We start from the raw sequence: 21,345 nt of genomic DNA on the forward strand, positions 1-21,345 counted from the left end.
AACCGCATGTTAAAGCTGTGCGGCTATTTAATATACTTCCAAGTCTTGAAAACCCAGGCTCTTCCTCCTACCCAGCTGCAGTATGTCCAATTTGGCCATGCTGCACTTCCCTGACCGTATGAAAGAGATAAATATAGATATCGCTACTGCTTTCTCTTTGCCCTTGGCCACTTTGACCCTAGACGCAACTAAGGCGTTTGATAGAGTCAATTGGCTCTACCTAAATGACATATTAAAAAAAGAGAGAGGAACCCCTTGGAATGATGCGAACCAGACACCCAGAGACAGCGCGATTCATCCGCTTTCAAAGGAGAGTATCGTCTCCAGACAAAGTTTCCGCGTAAACACCCAGAGACAGCGCGATTCATCCGCATTTAAAGGAGAGTTACCGCGCAGACGTTTGGAATTCGGATTTATGGTTCCCTCGTAACGGCGGCTAAACTACAAGCAAATTGGCAATTCATTTGAACCCACATGTAGTGTGGGACATATAACACGAAATCTACTTACTGTTAAGATGAAACAGGTCCGGCAACTTTGAGAAACATTTCTATTGCCCAGCACTGTGGTGTACATCGTTTCCACTACGATATATCCATTTACAGGACAATCACAAAGACCCTGTAAAAAGACAGACAACTGACTTTTTGTCTTGAAAAAGGTGGAAGATAAACACTGCACTACCACCGAAACGCGTCGACGCCCAAAACCCAGTACAATTCAAACTGTTTCCTCCCTTGGTGATATACAAGTTTTGGTTTACATAACCAGGGAGTGATCATATTGCAGGATTGAATGTACAACTGTATCTTACAAGTTTCATGTTTTGCAACTTTTTGTCTGTCCGTTTCATTGTGCAGGTCACAAGAAATTGTCTAACTGTTTTTTAGTTGACCAATAATTTTAATTGTGTGTTCTTTTGTAATAGATGATTTATAATTGTGAATTGATTTTTATCTTTGTCATTTTAATAAATATTTGTGTACCTTTTGAATTGTATAGTATGTTGTCATGATTGTATTAATGAAGGTGCTATAGCTAGACTCTAGCCAGACCCAATGTATGCTTCAAGGGAATAGTCATATCTCTACCTAAATGACGTCTTAAAAAAATTTAATTGTGGGGAAGTGTTCTGCAAAACCATAAAGCAGCTATATAGTGCACCATCTGCTAAGTTGCTGATTAACGGGTCCCTGACTGAAGCATTTAACATCACACGCGGAACAAGGCAGGGCTGCCCGCTTTCCCCTCTCTTATTTGATATGTACATCGAGCCTTTTGCCCAGGTGTTAAGGGAAGAGGCAAATATTCCAGCTTTTTGTTTCGGAGAGTGGGAAAGACGGATAGCATTATATGCAGATGATATTCTAGTGTTCACATCCGATCCAGGTAGGGCATTCCCAGTGGTAATACAGCGGGCTGAAGAATTCGGCCATGTCTCGGGCTATGACATAAATTCGAGCAAGAGCGATATCATGGCATGGAATCTACCCAACTTAGACGTTGGGATAAACATCTCATCCTCAATGCGGTATCTGGGAATCAAAATAACCCAAGATGTGGGCACCCTCGCACAAACTAACTTGGAAAGAATACTCAGTGAAAGCAAAAGACTAATGAAATCGTGGACACATCTGCCTCTCTCGATAACTGGAAGAGTTAATCTAATTAAAATGTGCATTCTCCCCAAATTCACCTTTGTATTTAACACTATCCCAATTGCTATGGAAACAAAAACGATGGAAAAATCCCAAAGAGAAATTAACTCTTTTATATGGAACTATAAGACCACAAGAATAGCATGGAAGAAGCTTAGAAGAAGGAGAGAAAAAGGGGGCCTTGCATTGCCGGACCTAATGTACTATTCATGGGCCTTTCAGATGTCCTATTCTAGAATGCTTCTCAAAATGCCATCCAATCTTCCTAATACATCCATGTACGGGGCCATGCTAAGGGCGACGAACTTAGCAGCAGACGGCTTTATGTTTAAATATGGAAGTCAGACATTTTTCAAAAACATCAAACTGAAAATATTATACTCATGGGCCAAAAACTGGCTTTACATCAGAAAAAAACTGGGCCTATCTTACTATTCAAACTATGCCCCAATTTGGGACTCTCCCGGCTTACCCCCATGTCTTAGAGACAAATTGTCTACCATATTACAACAAGCAGGCATTATCAAATGGGGCCAATTATTTAAAGAAAAAAACTGATAACTTGGGATGAGCTATATGATCTAGTTGGCCCGGGGCTTTCTAGGTTTAAATACGTTCAACTGGACAGTTGGGCAAGATCTGAAACCCGTACAGATGGCAATATTGGGAAGATAAGTGAAACAGAACGACAAATGGTGGAACGACCAACAGGGGGAAGAGAAGTAGCCAAATGGTATTGGCTCTTGCTGGAGGAAAGCGAAGGGGAGTTTCAACTCCCAGACGAGTTATGGGGGGCAGAGATAGGGCTTCCATGCGAGGAGAGGTGGATAAGCTCTTTTGAATTACTACGCAAAATTGTAAAGCCCTCATGGCTAGTAAGAAATCATATCTTCACGGCACATCGGGCATATTTAACACCACGAAAACTTTCCAAATACCAACCGGATAAGAAATGTAAAATGTAATTTAGCGGACGCATGTGATGTACACATGTTCCTAGAATGTCCAAATATAGCAAAATTCTGGACAGACGTGAAAAACACTCTAAACTCCATACTAAAGACATCCCTCTCAATAACTCTCCCATTGGTCATCTTTGGGATGGAAGACAACATCATCGGTAAGGAGAAATCATTTCTGTTCTACGCAATTCTATTAGCAAGAAGACAGATCTGTATACAATGGGTAAAGAAGACACCTCCTTTACATTGTTCATGGCTAACATCTTTATATGAGACATCCAAAAGTGATTTAAAAAGATCTGTCGGCAAGAGAAACCTGGCGTTCTGGGACCTTTTGTCCAACTGGAGATGATCCGGGGTTTTTTTTTTTGGTTTTTTTTTTCTTTCCCCGGGTCCGATGATTATGCCAGTTAACTCTCTTGGACCAGGGCCTAGGATAGATTCGAGTAAGGTCCGGCAGGTTGAAAGATACCTGGTTGGAGTTAAAAGAAAGCACCCCATATCTTTGGTGTTGATATTTCTCTCCCACCAATAAAACGCATCACGTCAGCAATGCCGTGCACGGTGGGTGGTATTATCCGCCTAAAGGGGAAGGCAGATGAGGACAAAAAAGAGATAAACAATGTGTCTAACTCCCTGAATATCCTCACCAACAGTGTCGACATCAAGTTCAGAGTTGCAGGTAAGCATCTCAGCAGAAAGACCACTGATGCAAGCGATACCTGCCCCGTAAGAGTGTTTCAGAATTGCACTGACCCTTTCGAGCCTTCCAATACTCTGTCAATGTACACATACTGTTTACCCACAGTGTGTGAGAATTGTGTTTCTAGATATCTGAAACGCTCTACTTTCCACTGTATCCTCACTTTCGGGTATTTGTCACGTACCTTCCCTAGCAGGAACAATACCCTCTTATCTCTGCTGGTGTATAATCGGCTTACTTCCCCAAATCGCACCAATTACTGCACCAAAACAGTCACAAGGTGCTCTGACCTCGTAAGTATGTTAGTGTGTTGCCTGAGTACATATACACTGTGGGTGGTCAATCTTACAAACCCTAATGTATTCAATGCAAACAACTGAGAAGAGAGAAGGCAACCTTGTCTTGTCTCCTCTCAAACAACCAATGTTTTGTTATTACCAATTGCCTTATCCACCTTGCTGTTGGCTCACTGCACAATAATTGTATCAAGCCAACAAAATCAATGACAAATCCCATCTTCTTGCAAACTCATAACATGTAATTAACCCTCATTGTATTTAATACTATTTCCATATCTAGCTGCAATGTATCAAGGTACCCAACACCTTCACCAAACTGTTTGAAAAGGCCATAGTCCACATTCCGTCTAGCTCCTCTTCCAGGCCGATTTCGTAACCATTGCGATTATGGCCACCCTCAGTGTGGAAAATGTAGGCAGGTGGCTCTTTATATAGTGGACCAAAACAAGGTACACGGTGTAAAGAGTCCAGGAAACCCTTATTGGTTTACAGGGGCAAAAATTATAACACTAAATGCTCTCTTTTGTGGTAGTGTGGGCGAGCAGTATAGGTTTATCGGAGGGTAGTGCTAAGCATTTGTAGTACTTAATGAATGAGAGAGACACTCAATAAATCAGAGACGAATTTAGAAAAATACATCATTTTTATATAGAGTTTGATACCAAGACCTTCGTTATCAAGTAATTCTGCATTTATTTTTACAGGTAAGCAAATAGTTCCAATTCATTGCCTCTTTACGCAGCAATGCTTCAATACTGAAGTGTGAGTCCAGATTGGACTCTCACTGGCTGTGCTTGCTGCAAGGGGTCCGGTACCCCGGGTATTGGTCCTGTGCAGCTCTGGTCGGTCCTGCTGTCCTCTCACTTGGTGGGTAGGTAGATTTGACCTTCAGGAGCACAGGTTCAGCTTCCTGGACGGCTGCTGCATCAGGCTGGCCGGAAGCGGCAACTCAGTAGATCAGACTGTGTTTCGGTGCCTGCGGACTGCAGGGGAGTAGCTCCTCTACTAGATTAGCTGGTAATTTGTGAAGGGCTGGCAGTCTACTATGGTTCTTGGAAGCTGGTTTGCTGCAGGACAAGTCCAGATTGTCGAGACTGGTGCGGAGAGGCAAGGTTTGGGGCAAAAAGGCCATAACAAGTCTTCAGTTCTCTTTCCTCATGTCTCTTCTTTGCCCTCTCTTCATGATCCGTCGCATCTAAGCTCCTTGTGTCAGAAGTCCCACCTAAACACTCACTTTAGGTGTGTTACAGGGAGTGACAGGTAGTAGCCAATAGGCTACTTACCTTTTAGGGTGTGTACATGCTCTATATGACCACTTTGTGTGGGAAGTGGGCAATACCCTGACCTAGAGAGCCTAATTCCACCAAAACTAAGATGGTGGAATCCTAAAAGTCGAGTTCACAGGAGGTAACCAACCTTAGGGGTGGTACTAGCCTGAGAGGGGAACACGCCTAATGACTAGTTAATTTTTCCAAGCTTGTCAGGGTGCCAATATTGGCCCAGGACAGGGGGCGGCATTTCCGCTGTCCTGGAAAGCCTTGTGTTGTGCATCAAAGGCCTTTGGAGCTTCCTGACTTGATATACTGATCGCTGAGCCATCCTCCTTGTAGTAGGTGACAACACCTCCGACTGGAGCAAGCACTGTTTCTGTCCTCAGGGAGTGCGGGCTCTCACCTGCAGGGGGTCAGAAACAGGTCTGTGGTGGCAGGCTGGTCTACATCAGTCAGCCAGCAGACTAGTTTCAGTAAAGCCATCATGTTGCTGGGGAACTCATAAACAACAGTGTGCAGCACATGGTCTCAAAATGGCTTCCCCGTTTACTTGCAATATTTAAGAATCGACTTAGACATCGCAGAGGCATATCTGCTCATGCAGATATGTCCACACATGTAATATAGTGCACCTTGCCTTAGGGCTGTAAGGCCTGCTGCAGGGGTGACTTAACTATATCACATGTGGTATCTACAGGCATGGCACACAGTAGGTGTGCCATTCATATCTTCACTTTTCTCTGCACCATGGCACTTTCTCTGCACCTTGGCACACAACCTGCAATTGCAGTTTGCATGTTGGTGCCAAAGTGTCCCTCAGTGTGGCACACTATATGCTGCAGCCCTTAGGGACCTTCTTTAGCCTCCTTTCCCTAGGTATCAGGGGTAGCATTTACAAGGGACTTACAAGAGGTGCTAAAGGTATTGCCAATTATGGGAACAATTGTACAGTTTTAGGTAAAGAGATCTGGCACTGCGGACCTGGATAGCAGAAACCCAGTACACTTCTGGAAAAACTGCATCAGATACAAGGCAAAAAGTGTGGGTGTCCATGTCAAAAAGGAGCACTTTCTGACATAAAATGTTGTAGTATGTTGTGCCTCTGTAAAGACTTCAAGTAGTCTTAGAGCATACTGTGTAATTTATGGTATAGGTCCACTTCGCAGCACCTGGCCCCTACAAATGCCCTTTATTGTTGCCACCAGGTCCTCTTAGCCTAATGGGCCTCTCAGAAGTTTGGGCGGGTCAGCCCATTCCACAAAGACATCAAGGAATTGAAAAAGGTTATTAACAAGTAAATGTACAGTGTGAATGGCCCAAAGGAATGCAGTACTTCCCACTTTCGGGGCAAATGATTTTTCCATAAAAGAACCGTCAAAATTAAATTAAATACAGATGTTGGATTTTGGGATGAAGAAATAACACTAAATCGCCCACTATGCATGCTTGGTCTCGACTTGTGTAATACAGATATCGCCTTGCAGACATCCAGAGGCTGCCTTATTGATGTTAGCAAAGTTTCTAAAATTTAAAGGAGCTAAAACAAGTTCAAGTTCAGAAATTTGTATAGCGCACTACTCACCCAGAGGGTCTCAAGGCGCTTGAGGGAGGGGTGGGAGCTTTACTTATCGAAAATCCAAGTTTTTAGTTGCTTTCTGAAGGAGAGATGGTTCTGTGTCAGGCGGATGTGGGTGGGGAGAGAATTCCAGGTCTTGGCCGTTAAGTAGGAGAAGGATCTTCCCCCCATGGTGGATCTATGGATGCGCGGAATTGCGGCGAGGGCTTGATTGGACGATCGTAATTGGCGGGTGGGGGTGTAGAAGGACAGTCGCGTGTTGAGGCATTCGGGTCCTAGGTCGTAGAGGGCTTTGTGTGCGTGGGTGAGGAGACGGAACGTTATTCTCTTGTTGACGGGGAGCCAGTGGAGGTCTTTCAGGTGAGCGGAAATGTGAGCTTGACGGGGGATGTCCAATATGAGTCTGGCTGAGGCGTTTTGGATGCGTTGGAGTTTTTTCTGTAGTTTGGCTGTGGTTCCGGCGTAGAGGGTGTTTCTGTAATCTAGTCGGCTTGTGACCGGTGCGTGGGTGATCGTCTTTGTTGTTTCGGTGGGGATCCAAACGGAAGATTTTTTTGAGCATGCGAAGGATGTTGAAGCATGACGAGACGGCGTTGACTTGTCTGGTCATCGAGAGGGATGAGTCTAGGATGAATCCCAGGTTACGTGCATGATCCGTAGGTATGGGTGCGGTCCCCAGGGCCGGAGGCCACCATGAGTCATCCCATGCAGAGGGGGATGATCCTAAGATGAGGACTTCCGTTTTGTCCGAGTTTAGTTTTAAACAGCTGTTCTTCATCCATTCGGCTACTTCTTTCATTCCTTCGTGTAAGTTGTTTTTGGCGGTGTTTGGGTCTTTGGTGAGGGAGAGGATCAGCTGGGTGTCGTCTGCGTAGGAGATGATGTTGAGGTTGTGTTGGCGCGCGATGGATGCGAGGGGACTCATGTATACGTTGAAGAGGGTGGGACTGAGTGATGATCCTTGAGGTACGCCGCAGATGACTTTGGTGGCCTCTGATCTAAAAGGGGGGAGGCGGACTCTCTGGGTTCTTCCGGCGAGCAACGAGATGATCCAGTTTAGTGCTTTTCCTTGTATTCCGACGTTGCTGAGGCGTTGTATGAGGGTGCTATGACAGACTGTGTCGAAGGCTGCGGAGAGGTCAAGTAGGATGAGGGCGGTTGTTTTTCCGTTGTCTAGTAGAGTTCGAATGTCGTCTGTTGCTGCGATGAGGGCGGTTTCGGTGCTGTGTTTGGCTCGGAAGCCGGACTGTGAGGGGGTCGAGGGATTTGTTGGATTCAAGGAAGGCGGCGAGCTGACTGTTGACGGCTTTCTCAATGACTTTGGCAGGGAATGGGAGGAGCGAGATGGGGCGGTAGTTCTTAAGTTCAGTGGGGTCTGCTGTGGGTTTCTTAAGAAGGGCGCTGAGTTCGGCATGTTTCCAGCTTTCCGGGAAGGTAGCGGAGTTGAAGGAGCAATTGATGACGTCGCGGAGATGGGGTGCGATAATGGAGTCTGCTTTGTTGAAAATGTGGTGGGGACATGGGTCGGTTGGCGATCCTGAGTGGATGGAGTTCATCAGGCGGATGGTGTCTTCAGTGGTGATTGGGTTCCAGTCGCAAAGGTTGTTAGAGTGCGGTTTTGGTTTGGAGGTGGGTGGAGTGGACTGGTCGTCGGACTGGTTTTTAAAGCCGTTATGTATGTCGGCGATTTTGTTGTGAAAGAAAGAGGATAGGGAGTCGCAGAGGTCTTGGGAGGGAGTGATGTCGTTGGTGCTGGAGGTGGGGTTGGTAAATTCTTTGACGATGTTAATAGTTCCTTGCTGTTTTGGGCGTTGTTGTCAAGGCGATCCTTGAAAGCGGATTTCTTGGTGGATCGGATCAGTTGGTGGTGTTTTCGGGTGGCGTTCTTGAAGGTGGCCAGGTGGTTGGGTTTTTTCTCCAGGCTTTCTCGAGGGTGCGACAGAACTTCTTGGATTTCTTAAGGTCATCGTTGAACCAGGGGGCTTTTTTGCTACCATGCTTGACTTGATGGTTTTTCAAGGGTGCTAGTTCGTTGGCGCTGTGGGTGATCCATTGAGTGAGGTTGGTGGCTGCTTGGTTAGGGTCCGATGATTTAGCAGGAGGGTTCTGGTGAAGCGATGTGAAGAGCTGTTCGGTGGTAATTTTGTTCCAATTTCTTCGGGGAACAGGTTGTGGGGGGTTGTGGGCCGTGGTCTTTTTGTAGTTGAAGTGAACGCAGCTGTGGTACGTCCAATGGAGAGCTGTGGTGTGATTGAAGGAGATGTGCTTGCTGGAGGTGAAGATTGGGTCGAGTGTGTGTCCAGCATAGTGGGTGGGGGTATCAACAAGTTGTTCGAGTCAGAGGTTGGCCAGGTTGTCCAGAAGGGTGGTGGTGTTGCTGTCATTTTTCTTTTCCAGGTGGAAGTTGAGGTCTCCCAGTAGAATGTAGTCCTCGGAAGTGAGGGCGTGTGGGCTGATGAAGTCGGTGATGTCTTCGCTGAATTGTGTGCGGGGGCCTGGTGGTCTGTAGATGAGGGTGCCTCTGAGTGTGGTCTTGGGGTCGGTGTGGATCTGGAAGTGAAGGTGTTCGGCGGCTGCGAGGTTATCGTCGGAACTGGTCGTGATGCGGATGGTGTTCTTATGGACGATGGCGATGCCTCCTCCTATTTGGTTGGTGCGGTCTTTTCGGATGATCTTGTAGGCGTCCGGGATGGCTATGGCGATGTCGGGCGCTGATGAGGCGTTCATCCAGGTTTCTGTAAGGAAGGCGACGTCCGGTGATGTAGTGTCGAGTAGGTTCCAGAGTTCAATGGAGTGTCTGTGGACCGAGTGGGTGTTGAGTAGGATGCACTTTAGGTGGTTAGTGTCGGAGCTCTGTTTGGAGTTTGTGGATTTGGTATGGGGTCTGGTGCAGTCGAACTTGTAGGAGTGGCATGTGAAGGGTCCATGGGTTTGTCCTGGGACGGCTAGGTTGCAGTTTTGGAGTCTGCCGGGATTAAGTGCTGATAGGGTAGCGGCGTCGTACGTGATGCGTGTGGAGTGGGGTTTGCGGGGGCCAGGGGGTCTGGCGCTGGGCGCGGACGGGCTTACCTTTGGTGCACCTTCGGCGCACATGGGGCGAGTTCGCTGCGCGTGAACGCTGCGCGTAAAAGCATCTGTCATAAATGGATAGTGGTGGGGGGGAGGGGCGAGGGAGGAGCAGCTGGGAGGCGGGAGCGGGGTGGAGAGCCAGGCTGGGAGGCACAAACAAACAAACAACAAGATGGCTGCAAGCCAAAAGTGAAAACAGGACGAGATTGGGGCACGACCTTACTTAAGCGCTATGACCTGGGCAGCACAGTCAGGCAACAATTATGCAAAGCGAGTGGCACAGCAATTAATAATAGTACAGTAAAAGACAAATCACGGTCTGCTAAAAGAGCGCTACGAAGATTCTATATTCAGCGGTGCGATCAAGTCTGGCAAAAAGCACTACTATGACAGAGCAAAATTATAGCAGTGCGAGGCAATCAGAGCACTACGATACCACGTGTGGGTGAGCAGGGACATGAGTTGATTCTTTGTTACTCGGTCTCTGCATGGTCTTCTGGTTGCTGGCCTGATGAGCTAGGATAACTTGCTATTTCTGTTGATTAGGTTAAAAGTCTTGGGGTAATTTTCAACAGCAAATTCTATTTTCAGACTCGCAAACCAACAGGTTTTATTTTCTGCACTTACTGTGTAAGATTCTGCTTTTCCTGCCTTTGGAACAACACAGGACTATAGTTCAGGCAGTGATTATGTCCAGAATGGATTAATGCAACTCTCTACATGCAAGTCTTCCCGCAACTCTTATGAACAGTCATTAATTAACTCAGAACAATGATGATAGACTTTTTTTTGGGAGGAAAATATTCTATTAAATCTCAACACACTATTTGATACTGCTGACCACAGGAACCCTTTGAAGAATCAATGAGGGAGTATGTTATCTGTCATAGTTTTACAATGCATTTGTTTCTTCATTCTTAACGGAACCAGTAACTACAAATATGAACAGAAGCCTCAGTACAAAGACCGGCATGTGGTGTCCCACAGGGCTTCTCATGCGCAACACTACTTTTCAACATTTACTTGCACTGGTTAGCACACATGCTAGAGCATGCATCGGTGTGCCAGGTGGGCTGGTGGGATGTTAGTGCAACATGTAAGAGCAGGGGGAGACAAGTTTTTTTACAGTTTAAAACAGTTCATCATTGTTCAGCAGACCACAGGTGTGCCATTTAAGCAACATGTTATGGAAACAGTCAATAGTGGACACATATTGGGCCGCCGTGGTTCTCATGTAGCTTTCAGAAAAATCAAGCTGCCTCTTGGCGTCTGCAATATATATCTTGACATCCCACAAAACGACATTACCGCCTTTGTCTGACGGCTTGATGACAAAGCTGGTTGCTTGCTTAAGGGATTCAAGGGCTGCTTTCTGACCTTTTGTTAGGTTACTCATGCCCCCATTCTTAGAGGCAGTGTTACGTTTGAAAATGTCCCGAACCACCACCTCATGGAAGGAATCAATGTTATCGTGTGGGGTGTTGGGTATGAACCTAGATTTGGGTTTTAAATTGCTGCGGCTTCTCTTGCCAGTTTCCATGTCCAAAGCGATACCAAAGGGGATGATGGACAGAGTGTTGGGGCACTATTTTAGGGACAGACCAATTGCCACATGGGATCACACGGATGTTACTAGAGATGCTCCAATTCTGCCTAGAGAACAACTACTTTTTACATGGCCAGCAGTGGTACAGGCAACTAACCGGTACTGACATGGGAAGTTGCTTCGCGACGAGCTACGCGTGTATTTCCATGGGGCGGTGGGAGTGTGAATGTGTCTGGGCGAATGACCTTGCTGAATACACTAAGTATCTGGTCCTTTGGACCAGATACATTGACGACATTTTCCTGATCTGGGATGGCCCCCTGGATGCTCTTGACAGATTCTTCCTAGCCATCTCTGATAATGAACTGAAATTGAAATTCACCAGCAGGGAAAACTAGACTTCCTTGACGTCATTGTAGAGGTCCTGGATGACACAATACAGACCAGCCTACACAGGAAAGCAACAGCGGGTAACAGTATCCTCCATGCCACAAGTCATCACCCACCCAATCTGAAGAACAGCATCCCCTATGGAGAATTACTTAGAGCCAGGCGTAATTGCAGCACCCCAGAGGCATATACCAAAGAGGAAGGCGTCATACTAGAAAGATTTCAGCAGAGGGGCTATACAAGCAAAGTGGTAGATGAGGCTAGGAGGAAGGTTGAAGGAGTACGGAGAGAAACGCTGCTTAAACCCAAGCAAAAGAAGAAAACTGAACCAGTTATTAGACTGATCACAACTTTCAACTCTGATTGTGCCAAGGTCCAGGCCATTATCAGGAGGCACCTTATAAAACTGGACCCTGCCATTGGCAAACTGGTCACCCCGAGCGCCAACATAACATATCGCAGGAGCAACTCTCGGAGGGATATGTTGGTACATAGCTTAATGGAACCCATTCAGAAACACAACAGCATGTGGTTGAGGGAGCTCCCGGGTTTCTACAAATGTGGGGAGTGCAAGGCTTGTTCAAACAGTACCAATGTTAAGAATGTGCCTCTTTCAAATGGAAGACAATACAAAATCCGCCAATTCATGAACTGCAACACAGAATTTGTCGTTTATGTGGTTTGAGGTATGTGGGGAGCACCATCTTTCCGGTGAAAAGGCGTATTTTGGAGCACTTAAGGGCAATCAGGAATAATGAGGTCACATATCCCATGGCCAGACACTGTAACACAGTACACAGCTCCACCAAATCTGAGAACTTAAAGATCTCATCTTTTGAAATTGACAGGATCCTGGTGAAAAGTCGGGGCAGAGACAGGGAAAGAGCACTGAGAAGACTGGAATCCAAGTACATAATCAGCCTCAACTCCAAACACCCAGGAGGGTTGAACCAAGACGAAGAGCTTCATGTACACCTATGACGGTACTACTTGTCCTGATGTTACTAGTCCCTGTCTGTCATTCCATTTCATTTCATTAGTGCAGACGCTTATCTCTCTGACAGAATCTCCTATCCTATTTTTCCTACAGCCTTATCCCTCCACTGTTCCCCCCCCCCCCCTCCAGCTCACGCCTCTATCGCTCTCCATCACGCTCTCACCCAATGCCACCTATTTTTGAAATGGTCACTTGGCCTGTGAACCCATTGTTTGACATATTGTGCGTCAAGAATATGGTGGGGAAGTTCTCCCTTTTTAAGCGCATTCAGGGATCATGCCTGGTTGGAATTCACTTGCACTAGCAATTCCACACCGGTGACGTTTTTCCCATGTGTTTCACCTAACATATATACATGTATATTTACATACAGTTTTTATTTTATTTTGCATTGTGATACACTTGCTACGCAATTGCATGACAAAAACGACTTTCTTTTTAATTTTGTTTTCTTAAAAAATTTCTTGACTTACATAGTCTTTTTTCACAGTGACTGATGAGATGGCAAAAATCTCTTTTGTGCCCAAAGTCTTTCTGCTATAATGTTTTTTCTTTTCCCTCCACTGTGACCTACTGTATGCTATGAATACTGTGCCACAATGTGTAGTTCCCAGCTTTGACAAAGACCTCTTGGTCAAAACGTGTCAGCTATTCAAATAAATGGATTTGGACCTACCTGGAGTGCGGGCTGTGTTCTTCTGGCGCGGCTGCATCAGCAAGGACTTCTTAAGCATATATATATATATATATATACACACACACACACACACACACACACACACATTACATTACCTACTGGCGATGGCCAGTGGGTAGTTATAGTTAGGACCAAAATTGCCATAGGAAAAGCGTTTATTTTGCCAATTACTTTGGCACCGCTTGGCGAATCTTCATAACATTTTCAAAAACGTCCCCTTTTTAGGTCTCGCCTGTCGATGCGCATGCGCATCGAGCAAGCGAGACTATAGGGGCTCATCCAGACTTTATCTAACTTGCAAGGAATCGTGGCGATTCCTTGCAGTGCCCGTGACTTTTAAGCTCAATGCGCATGTGCATTGAGCTTAAAAGCGCGTGCACATGCCCCCAGCCGCCTGCCTTGCCTACTCTCTCTCACAGCCTCCCCCAGCTCCGCCCCCTCACTACTTGATTGCACGGCCGCTAGGCCGTGCCTCCCCTACTCTCCTCCCCCCTCCTCCTCCTCTCCTCCCCTGCCTGCCTGCCGCTAGGCCGTGCCTCCCCTACTCTCCTCCCCCCTCCTCCTCCTACTGCTGTGTCGCACCTCTCCCCTCTCCGCCCCCTCCCCTGCCAGCCGTGTTACGGTGAAAGGCTTGTTTGTTTATTTTACCCGCCGTGTCTCTGCTGCTTCCCCCTGTCCTGTCTCTCCTCCTCTCCCTCTCTATACCCTCCCCCTCCCCCCCACCACTCCCATCAAGTCCCTCTGGCCCTTCCCTCCTCCCCGGACCCCTCCTCCCCTGCCCCCTCCTCCCCTGCCCCCTCCACCCTTTCTTGTTACCACTTGTAAAGAGAAAGCGGGCCCATTCACAGTATGGCGTGCAGGCACAGGCTGCACTTTGGGGTCGACCAGATCCACCCAATCTGTTTAATCCTGGCGGCAAGCGGTTGGTGTGTCGCAGGGGTCTCCACAGGTCTCACCAGGTAGGGTTTACCACTGACCGCAGTTCCAGGACGCGTTCAACTTGTTTAATTTTCTTTATCGGGAATGCTTCTTGTCAGAGGATTTAGCTCTTCAAGTTAAATCTCGATGTTATTCAAATATATTGTTACTTGGAGATTTAATCTCTTTATATGGTCATGCCCGTAAACTGTAGTTAAATTGCATCTTTTATTAAGTAGATGTTTTCGACATGAAAATCCAGATTACATTCTGTTACGCTGACGTGCATTTTTGCGAACTTGTTTTATGTTTTCTTTTTGAATATCAGTAAGTAATCATTTCATCGGTTTCTTACATTAAAAGGTTTCGGTTTGGAGAGTCGATTTTAGACGCCTGTCTGTATGCGGGTAGAAAACGGTGCTTTTAAAATTTGAGACAAGATCATTGTTGGTTTATTAAGGGTGTAAATACATTTACCCTTTCTATGAAAAGATGGAATAGTGTAACAAGCTTATTCCTAGTTTCGAAGCGCAAAGCAAGCGTGCTGGGCGTAGAAACCTGACCCCACATGGATATCCCTCTTTGGGTCTAGTTAGTGAAAATAGCTCAGATATGGACTGGTGGAGCCCAGACAGGAGTGACATGGGCCGGTCTTATTAACACATGCGATGTGTATATTACTCACTGGGTTTGTCTGGTTCGGTTGTTGGCTTTTTGGTAATTAATTATTTTGTAGGGAACAACTCTTTAATTGTTGAATAGGTTGCTTGGCTTTGCAGGGGTCTTTGGTTGTGCCACAAGAATAGCAAAAAAAAAGTCTACATCTGGGCTTGCTGCCAACGTGCTTTAATTAAATATTGCATATTCTAATTGAACAGTGCCACTGCTTCCAAAAATCAGGTGGACTTTGAAGACTTTTAGGAACCAATTTTATTTTGAATGCACACCGCATAAAAATTATTGGCACATAAGAAATGTGATACTGCATTTAATCACTGTATACCGACACAAAATGCCACATTTAAGTATTCCTGTCGATGACATGTGGTCAGGCACCCTCAACCCCTCACCCTCACTCACCCTCAACCCCTCACCCACACTCACCCACACTCACCCCCACTCACCCTCACTCACACTCACCCACCCTCACCCACCCTCACTCTCACTCACACTCCCTCACCCTCACTCACCCTCAACCCCTCACTCACCCTCAACCCCTCACTCACCCTCAACCCCTCACCCACCCTCAACCCCTCACCCTCACTCACCCTCAACCCCTCACCCTCAACCCCTCACTCACCCTCACCCTCAACCCCTCAGCCTCACCCTCACTCACCCTCAACCCCTCACCCTCAACCCCTCACCCTCAACCTCATGCTAAAGATTTACAAAAAAAACCATTAACAATTCTAAAAGCACTAACTCTAATGCTGCGAGACCTATTGCATTTCTAATGCTTGTTGGTTCAGCTGTGGTGTTGAAAGTTTCAAGGTGATCCTTCAAGTGGGGGTCAAGAAAAAAGGGAGGGGAGGCGTTGAAAATGTCTATGGGGATTTTTCATTTTTTGAATAAGACTACAGCCTGAACCCCTGAACTGTATTACACTAAATTTGGCAGAAAGCTAGATGTTGGTCCAGAAAGCATGCTTTTTGTGACCATGTCATGAGTTATGTAAGCAATGCATTCTGGAGGGGGGGGGGCATGAGTTATAGTTATTTCAGCTAACTAGAACTGCTAAATTCCACTGGTTTTGTACGAGTGAAACCTGAACCTAACTATAACATCCGTGTAACCTTTGTTTTTTCAATTAATTTGTAAGGTTTTTTTATTCCATATCTGAACTAGTACGTCCCTGGGACTCTTGTTTTTTCAGTGATTATTGCTGAATGAAATAAAGCACCTTGACTAAGCACTTACTTATGGGTCTGCTCCTTCGTCATTTGGAACTGGGCGAGTATGTGAATATATATATATATATATATATATATATATATATATATATATATATATTATTTTTTGCTTGGAAATATATATATATCTATATTGTTTTCCAGCACAATCTTCTTGATTTAGAGCACTAGCCATCCATTTTTGAGATTATCTGCCATTCTCAGGTGTAATTCTTCTGCGGTCAGAATTCAGGCATATACCAGCAGCACAGACATCTTGGCTGAGGGGATTCTCTGCTGTCAGTAGCTCTACTATGCTCTCAGCCTTCTGTGTACCGAAATGAAGAATTCTAAGGTGCCATTCAATAATTAGGATCTCTAATTGTCGGCCTTCCTCATTTTGGGGTGCAGTTAAAAGACCAGAGCTTTTAACTGGTTTCTTTAATATATAATAAGGGCTGCCACCCAAGGCAATGTCCTCTGTGTGCAAGGGCACTAACAATTTCCTGATATTTGTAAAATTATGAACACAAGTCATGCATCCTCTATTTAAGCCTGCTTGTCTGTACATATTTAGTGCTCACAACCACTAAAGCACTGAACAAAAACAAAACACTGCAAAGCTACTTCTATTAAAAAGGTATACACGTACAATGTTTTTTTTCTTTTTCATGTCTCCCTTACCAGACAGTGAAAGGTATCTGGCTGTAAAAGACCTGTTGTGAACTTACAGTGGGGTTAAAGCCTTATCACAGATTTGCTTTATTGACATTCTCATGTGCTTGCTTTTTGTTTGAAGGCTAGCTTTCCTATTCTTGTGTTTGTTCCTGTTCTGAAGCATACCCTTTTTAACCCTCTGAGCGTGACAGGAATTCCCCCTCGGTGCGGGCAAATTCCACGCGTGCAAAAATCAGACAGCCCCCGGCCGTCCGACACACATGCCCACCGTGACGTCGGACGGCACCCGGCGAATTCCACACATGCAAAAATCACACGCCCACCGTGACGTCGGACAGCCGGGGGCCTTCCAACGCATGCAAGGGGTTAAAAACTTTTTGACTGGCTGACTTGTATCCTTCCACTGCTCGAATTTAGGAAACTACGTTTTTCTTTTTCATACAGCAAACCTTGGGATTGCATGTATTTTCAGCATATCGCCCTGGTGTGCTGCTTTCCCTCTTTAAATACCTGTCCTCTCCTCTCTTCCATCTTGCTCCCCACCACTCATGTTGTATAGGTTTGTGCATTTCCTCTAGTATTTGGATTGTTTGCCTTGTTTACTTTTTGTTAAACAATATTTTACAGGTATATATTGGCAAAGCCAACAGCTCTGCATTGCCATTAGAAAGGCAAGACCTACTAACTTTGTCAATGCGTGTTTCTATATATTCTTATTCCTGTTTAAAGCAATTAAATCAATCCTATTTTATGTGAAGTGTTTCACAAGAAGCAACCTAGGGATCAATGCTCTAAGCGTTTTAAGAAATGTATAAGCCTCATAATCGCAAACTGAGTTGTAACCTACAATTATATGAACATCACATTTCTTAACACTTTTCACAAACAAACATGGCATTTTAAGAAATTTTAAGCAACAGCATGAGCTGACAAAAGTCTTAGTTTGAATAGAAAATACAAATATAATATTATAGGCAGGGCATCAGTCACCCAGAATAGATCAATGCGCCATTTTCCATAATTGTATGTTCATATCCTTATTTCCAAGCAGATGGGGTCTCACTTATACTTCATCACGTTTTTCAGTATTATCACTTTACAAAAATGACGACAACCAACGGTGTTCATTTAAATCCTTTACAGCAGCATTTTGTAACCAATCAGTCCACAACTCTCAGAATCTAAAGGTCAGGAGTAAGAGATATAGAAACATCCTTATCAGTCCATTCTCGAACTGTCGGCAACCCATCAGGAGCCTGGTCACTTGCTCAACAAGAGGTGTACTAATCGCACTTGGAATTAACATGGATTGCAAACATAGAGGCAGGAGGTCAATCCCAGCTTCAAAGATGGGAAGGAGAACTTCTTGGAGGATCTACTATTAGTGTGTGGAGTAGAAACAACTGCTGAGGCTGTCCAATCAGGTTTTGTCTGACCCCTACCGCATGAGAGACTAGCAGTAACATACCTAGTTGCAGAGCCTATTGCCAATTAGATAGCCAGCCAACACAGCTATTAAGTGTGTCTACCTTGTTACCTGATAAAGGTGGCCGCTCTGGGGCTGTTTGTATAGACATTCACCAAACTGGACCACAGCACAGGTAAGAATGCCTTCAACTCAAGCAACATTTGCAGTCAGAACCGACAAGTTTATGTACAAGGGGATATGTGCTTTGTTTCAAAAGGAACACATGAAGAGTTCTCAACAATGGACCCCACAGCCTGTCCTCTGTATGTCAGAGGTAACTGTAAACAAGGCATGCTGATGGGGCATCCCTCCAAGAAGTTGGAATAAAGTTCACATTATTTCATTATTTAAACTGTGATAGCTGGACTGCGAGGAGCATCAACTGCTCTTCTCACACCATGTCCCACAGACCAGCTGTTAGAAACTGTTGCATAGACATACCTGTGACATACCTTTTGTCCCTGTTTATTCTGCCCCACACAAATATTAAAATTACAAATAATCCTATGCACAATAAGCAAGCCTTAGTAACAGTTTCCCCAACCTACGTTTTATACAATCTTTGCCACAGAATCCTACTTGCATAGAAAGCTCGCAATTGAGGCTTCCTCTGCATTTGTCACTTTGCTTATTACAGTTCTAAAGGGCTTGCACCAGCTAATCGTAAGTGGTGGATTAAAGTTTCATCTTGCTTGCAGGTACTTTTTGTTATTGTTTTGCTCACAGCTGTCTTTTAGAAGATTGAGTACTCATGACTTGATGACACAGCTCCCAGATGAAGGGCGAATGACCCGAAATGCACTGGAGCAGTTTGCATTCTTTCAGAACTTGATGGATTAATGAATGCTTGTTATAACTATTGAATACCATATGGAATAGAAAGTTTATCATGAAGAATAATGACATCTGAATAAATTGCGATACCATCTTTTGTGGAATCTTGCTTGACGAGAACCCAAGGTGTGCCCACACAACAGGGATGCCACTATTGGCATATAGTGGCACTTGAATAGTACTCATTCTACTGACGTGTTTAGGACGGACACGCCACCTGTTTTTATACATTTTTCCTCCAAAAACAAAAAATTTGAAAAAACAGCTGTGCGTCCCCCATTTCTCTTTTTTGTCTTTTAGAAGATGGCAGCACAACTACTTGCATTGTGTGGCTTCATCTGTTCGCCCTACTGTATGTGTTCGGTTATAGCATGTGCTCAACTTGCTACACTATGGCAGCTCACACTTCCCGCTTCCTTGCGCCAGTAAAGTCTCTTTAGCCAGGCGATGTTTGGCAGCATCCCATTTCAGCATTTACCACCACGTTCTCTACTGCAACTTCGAATCTATTCCCCAGGATTTGTTCACAGCTCCTGCAGTAGTCTCCAATCACAAAGCCATCAAAAAATGCAACAGTCCCACCTGCAACATGCTTCTTATAATGGCAAATGCAAGTATAGTGGATTGTCGGCAATGTAGTGGAGATATGGCAGAAGAGAAAATAAAGATGACTTTTATGGAGAATCTTTAATAACATCTATTGACATGCTGCCTCAATTAGCTTAATGCTAGTCAGTGTAACCTGCAATGATCATTGGGCCATATGCGTAATCCCAGTAAAGTCCAGTCAGCCTTCCATCCTTCCCAAGATGGCAAATTGAGTGCGGTTACACTGGACAACAGATAAGACTACTTACTGTGCTTAGAAACAGATGAAATGCGGTCTAAAGCAATACTTAAGAACCGAGTTTTACATATTTCGTCGTAATTGACTCACAAACTTCGGCCCCATTCTACTGGCCACATCCACAAACCAAAGCAGTAAGCTTACACACACACACACAAAAGAGCACTGGCAAAGTCAACAGGTCAGGCATTGATTTAGAGCTCTTTAGCTTTCTCAATTACTGTTTTGTCATGATTTTTGCAAAAGTTTATTGTTGATAAAGATGCTGGGCCATTGCAATCTGCAAAAAATATTTAAATTGGCAAAACTAAAAATATTTTGGGGAGTCTCAAAAAACATACACTGCCATAGTGGTCCCTAGCACTTTATGGAACTAACTGATTTGTGCGTGGCTGTAAAATTGAATTTAGCCAATGGCTGGAGTGGGCTGACCCCGTGACCAAAGTTGTGTTCTGTAGTGGAAGACAAATGTGAATGAAAAACAGACCAATGGATGTAAAGGGCCGGCAGAAATAAGAATATTACACTAACCCTCACCACCTCAAGCCATCGCTCTTTTCCTATCCCCTTTCCCGGTGCTCTGGTTACTCCTGCCTCTTCCAACTCCCACACCCTTCCTACTCAACAATTGTGAAACACTTACTTTTGTTTGTTTCTCCTCATGCCCCCGTTAGCCCATGCAGCGCCTGACTTGTCGGAACTACACGAGTTACTTTTTAAATGTTTAAATCCTCTTCTTTCCTTCAGCCATGATCTCACTCTTCCTACAACACCCCGCCTATCCGTGCTGCTCTCCTCCACCTCCACTTATTTTACTTCTCACCCCCAGGAGCCTTGCTCTTCTTCTTCTTCCTCTTCTTCTTTTTGCCAGGCTCTTCTGACGTATCGGCCTCATCCTTGTCCTCTAGTTCCAACTCTCCATTGAGGTGCGGAGGTTCTTCAGGCAGCGATTGCTGCGGTTTCACTGCCGCCATGTTCAAGAGAGAGAGCCTAGGTCTGACCGGAACACTGTGGTTACTAAAACAACTCTATGATTCAGGGGAGCCGGGTTTCCGCTCTAACATCACTCTATGATTCAGCCATCACCAGTCAAAGGGGATGCCGGGACAGCCGCACACACCATTACGGAGCGCTCATCTGTAAACATAGAAAACGGACTACACCACTTTTTCCCACCGAGGGCTCCGTATAGAAACACGTTAAAAATACCCAATTAAAATCAAATGACATCATATTTTTAACTGCAGCTCGTAGAACCCATTTCATAATGAGCTTTAAGTTTTCACGAATGACAATCACATTGAAATATAGAGGCAAAGTAGCTCAGATCGTAATAACCATGCACGTATTCTGACGCGTTTAGCTAGTTAGGAATATATTTTCACAAACACTTGGTAAGCTCATAGTATTCGGTTCTCACAAACACATTCGGTTCACATTTTCAAAATGGCCGACAGACTCGAAGACGGTATTGTCAAGAAGGCTGGTTCTTACTGTGCCTGGATGCTAGATCAAAGATGTAAACACATTTAACCTCTTGATT

The 21,345-nt window shown here is 45.0% G+C and overlaps 1 protein-coding gene across 1 annotated transcript in view; it reads right to left on the reverse strand.

Annotated features, from left to right (window-relative positions):
* METAP2 (methionyl aminopeptidase 2) overlaps window positions 1-20,949 on the reverse strand; it is a 163,848-nt gene extending 142,899 nt beyond the window's left edge. Inside the window, exon 1 of the mRNA XM_078675913.1 lies at window positions 20,626-20,949. Coding sequence (XP_078532039.1) covers window positions 20,626-20,776 — 151 coding nt within the window. The 5' untranslated portion in view covers window positions 20,777-20,949. The remainder of the gene's footprint in view (window positions 1-20,625) is intronic.
* Window positions 20,950-21,345: the final 396 nt, after the last annotated feature.

The sequence above is a fragment of the Lissotriton helveticus genome, chromosome 1_1 (assembly GCF_964261635.1).
Source record: "Lissotriton helveticus chromosome 1_1, aLisHel1.1, whole genome shotgun sequence".
Classification (NCBI taxonomy): domain Eukaryota; kingdom Metazoa; phylum Chordata; class Amphibia; order Caudata; family Salamandridae; genus Lissotriton; species Lissotriton helveticus.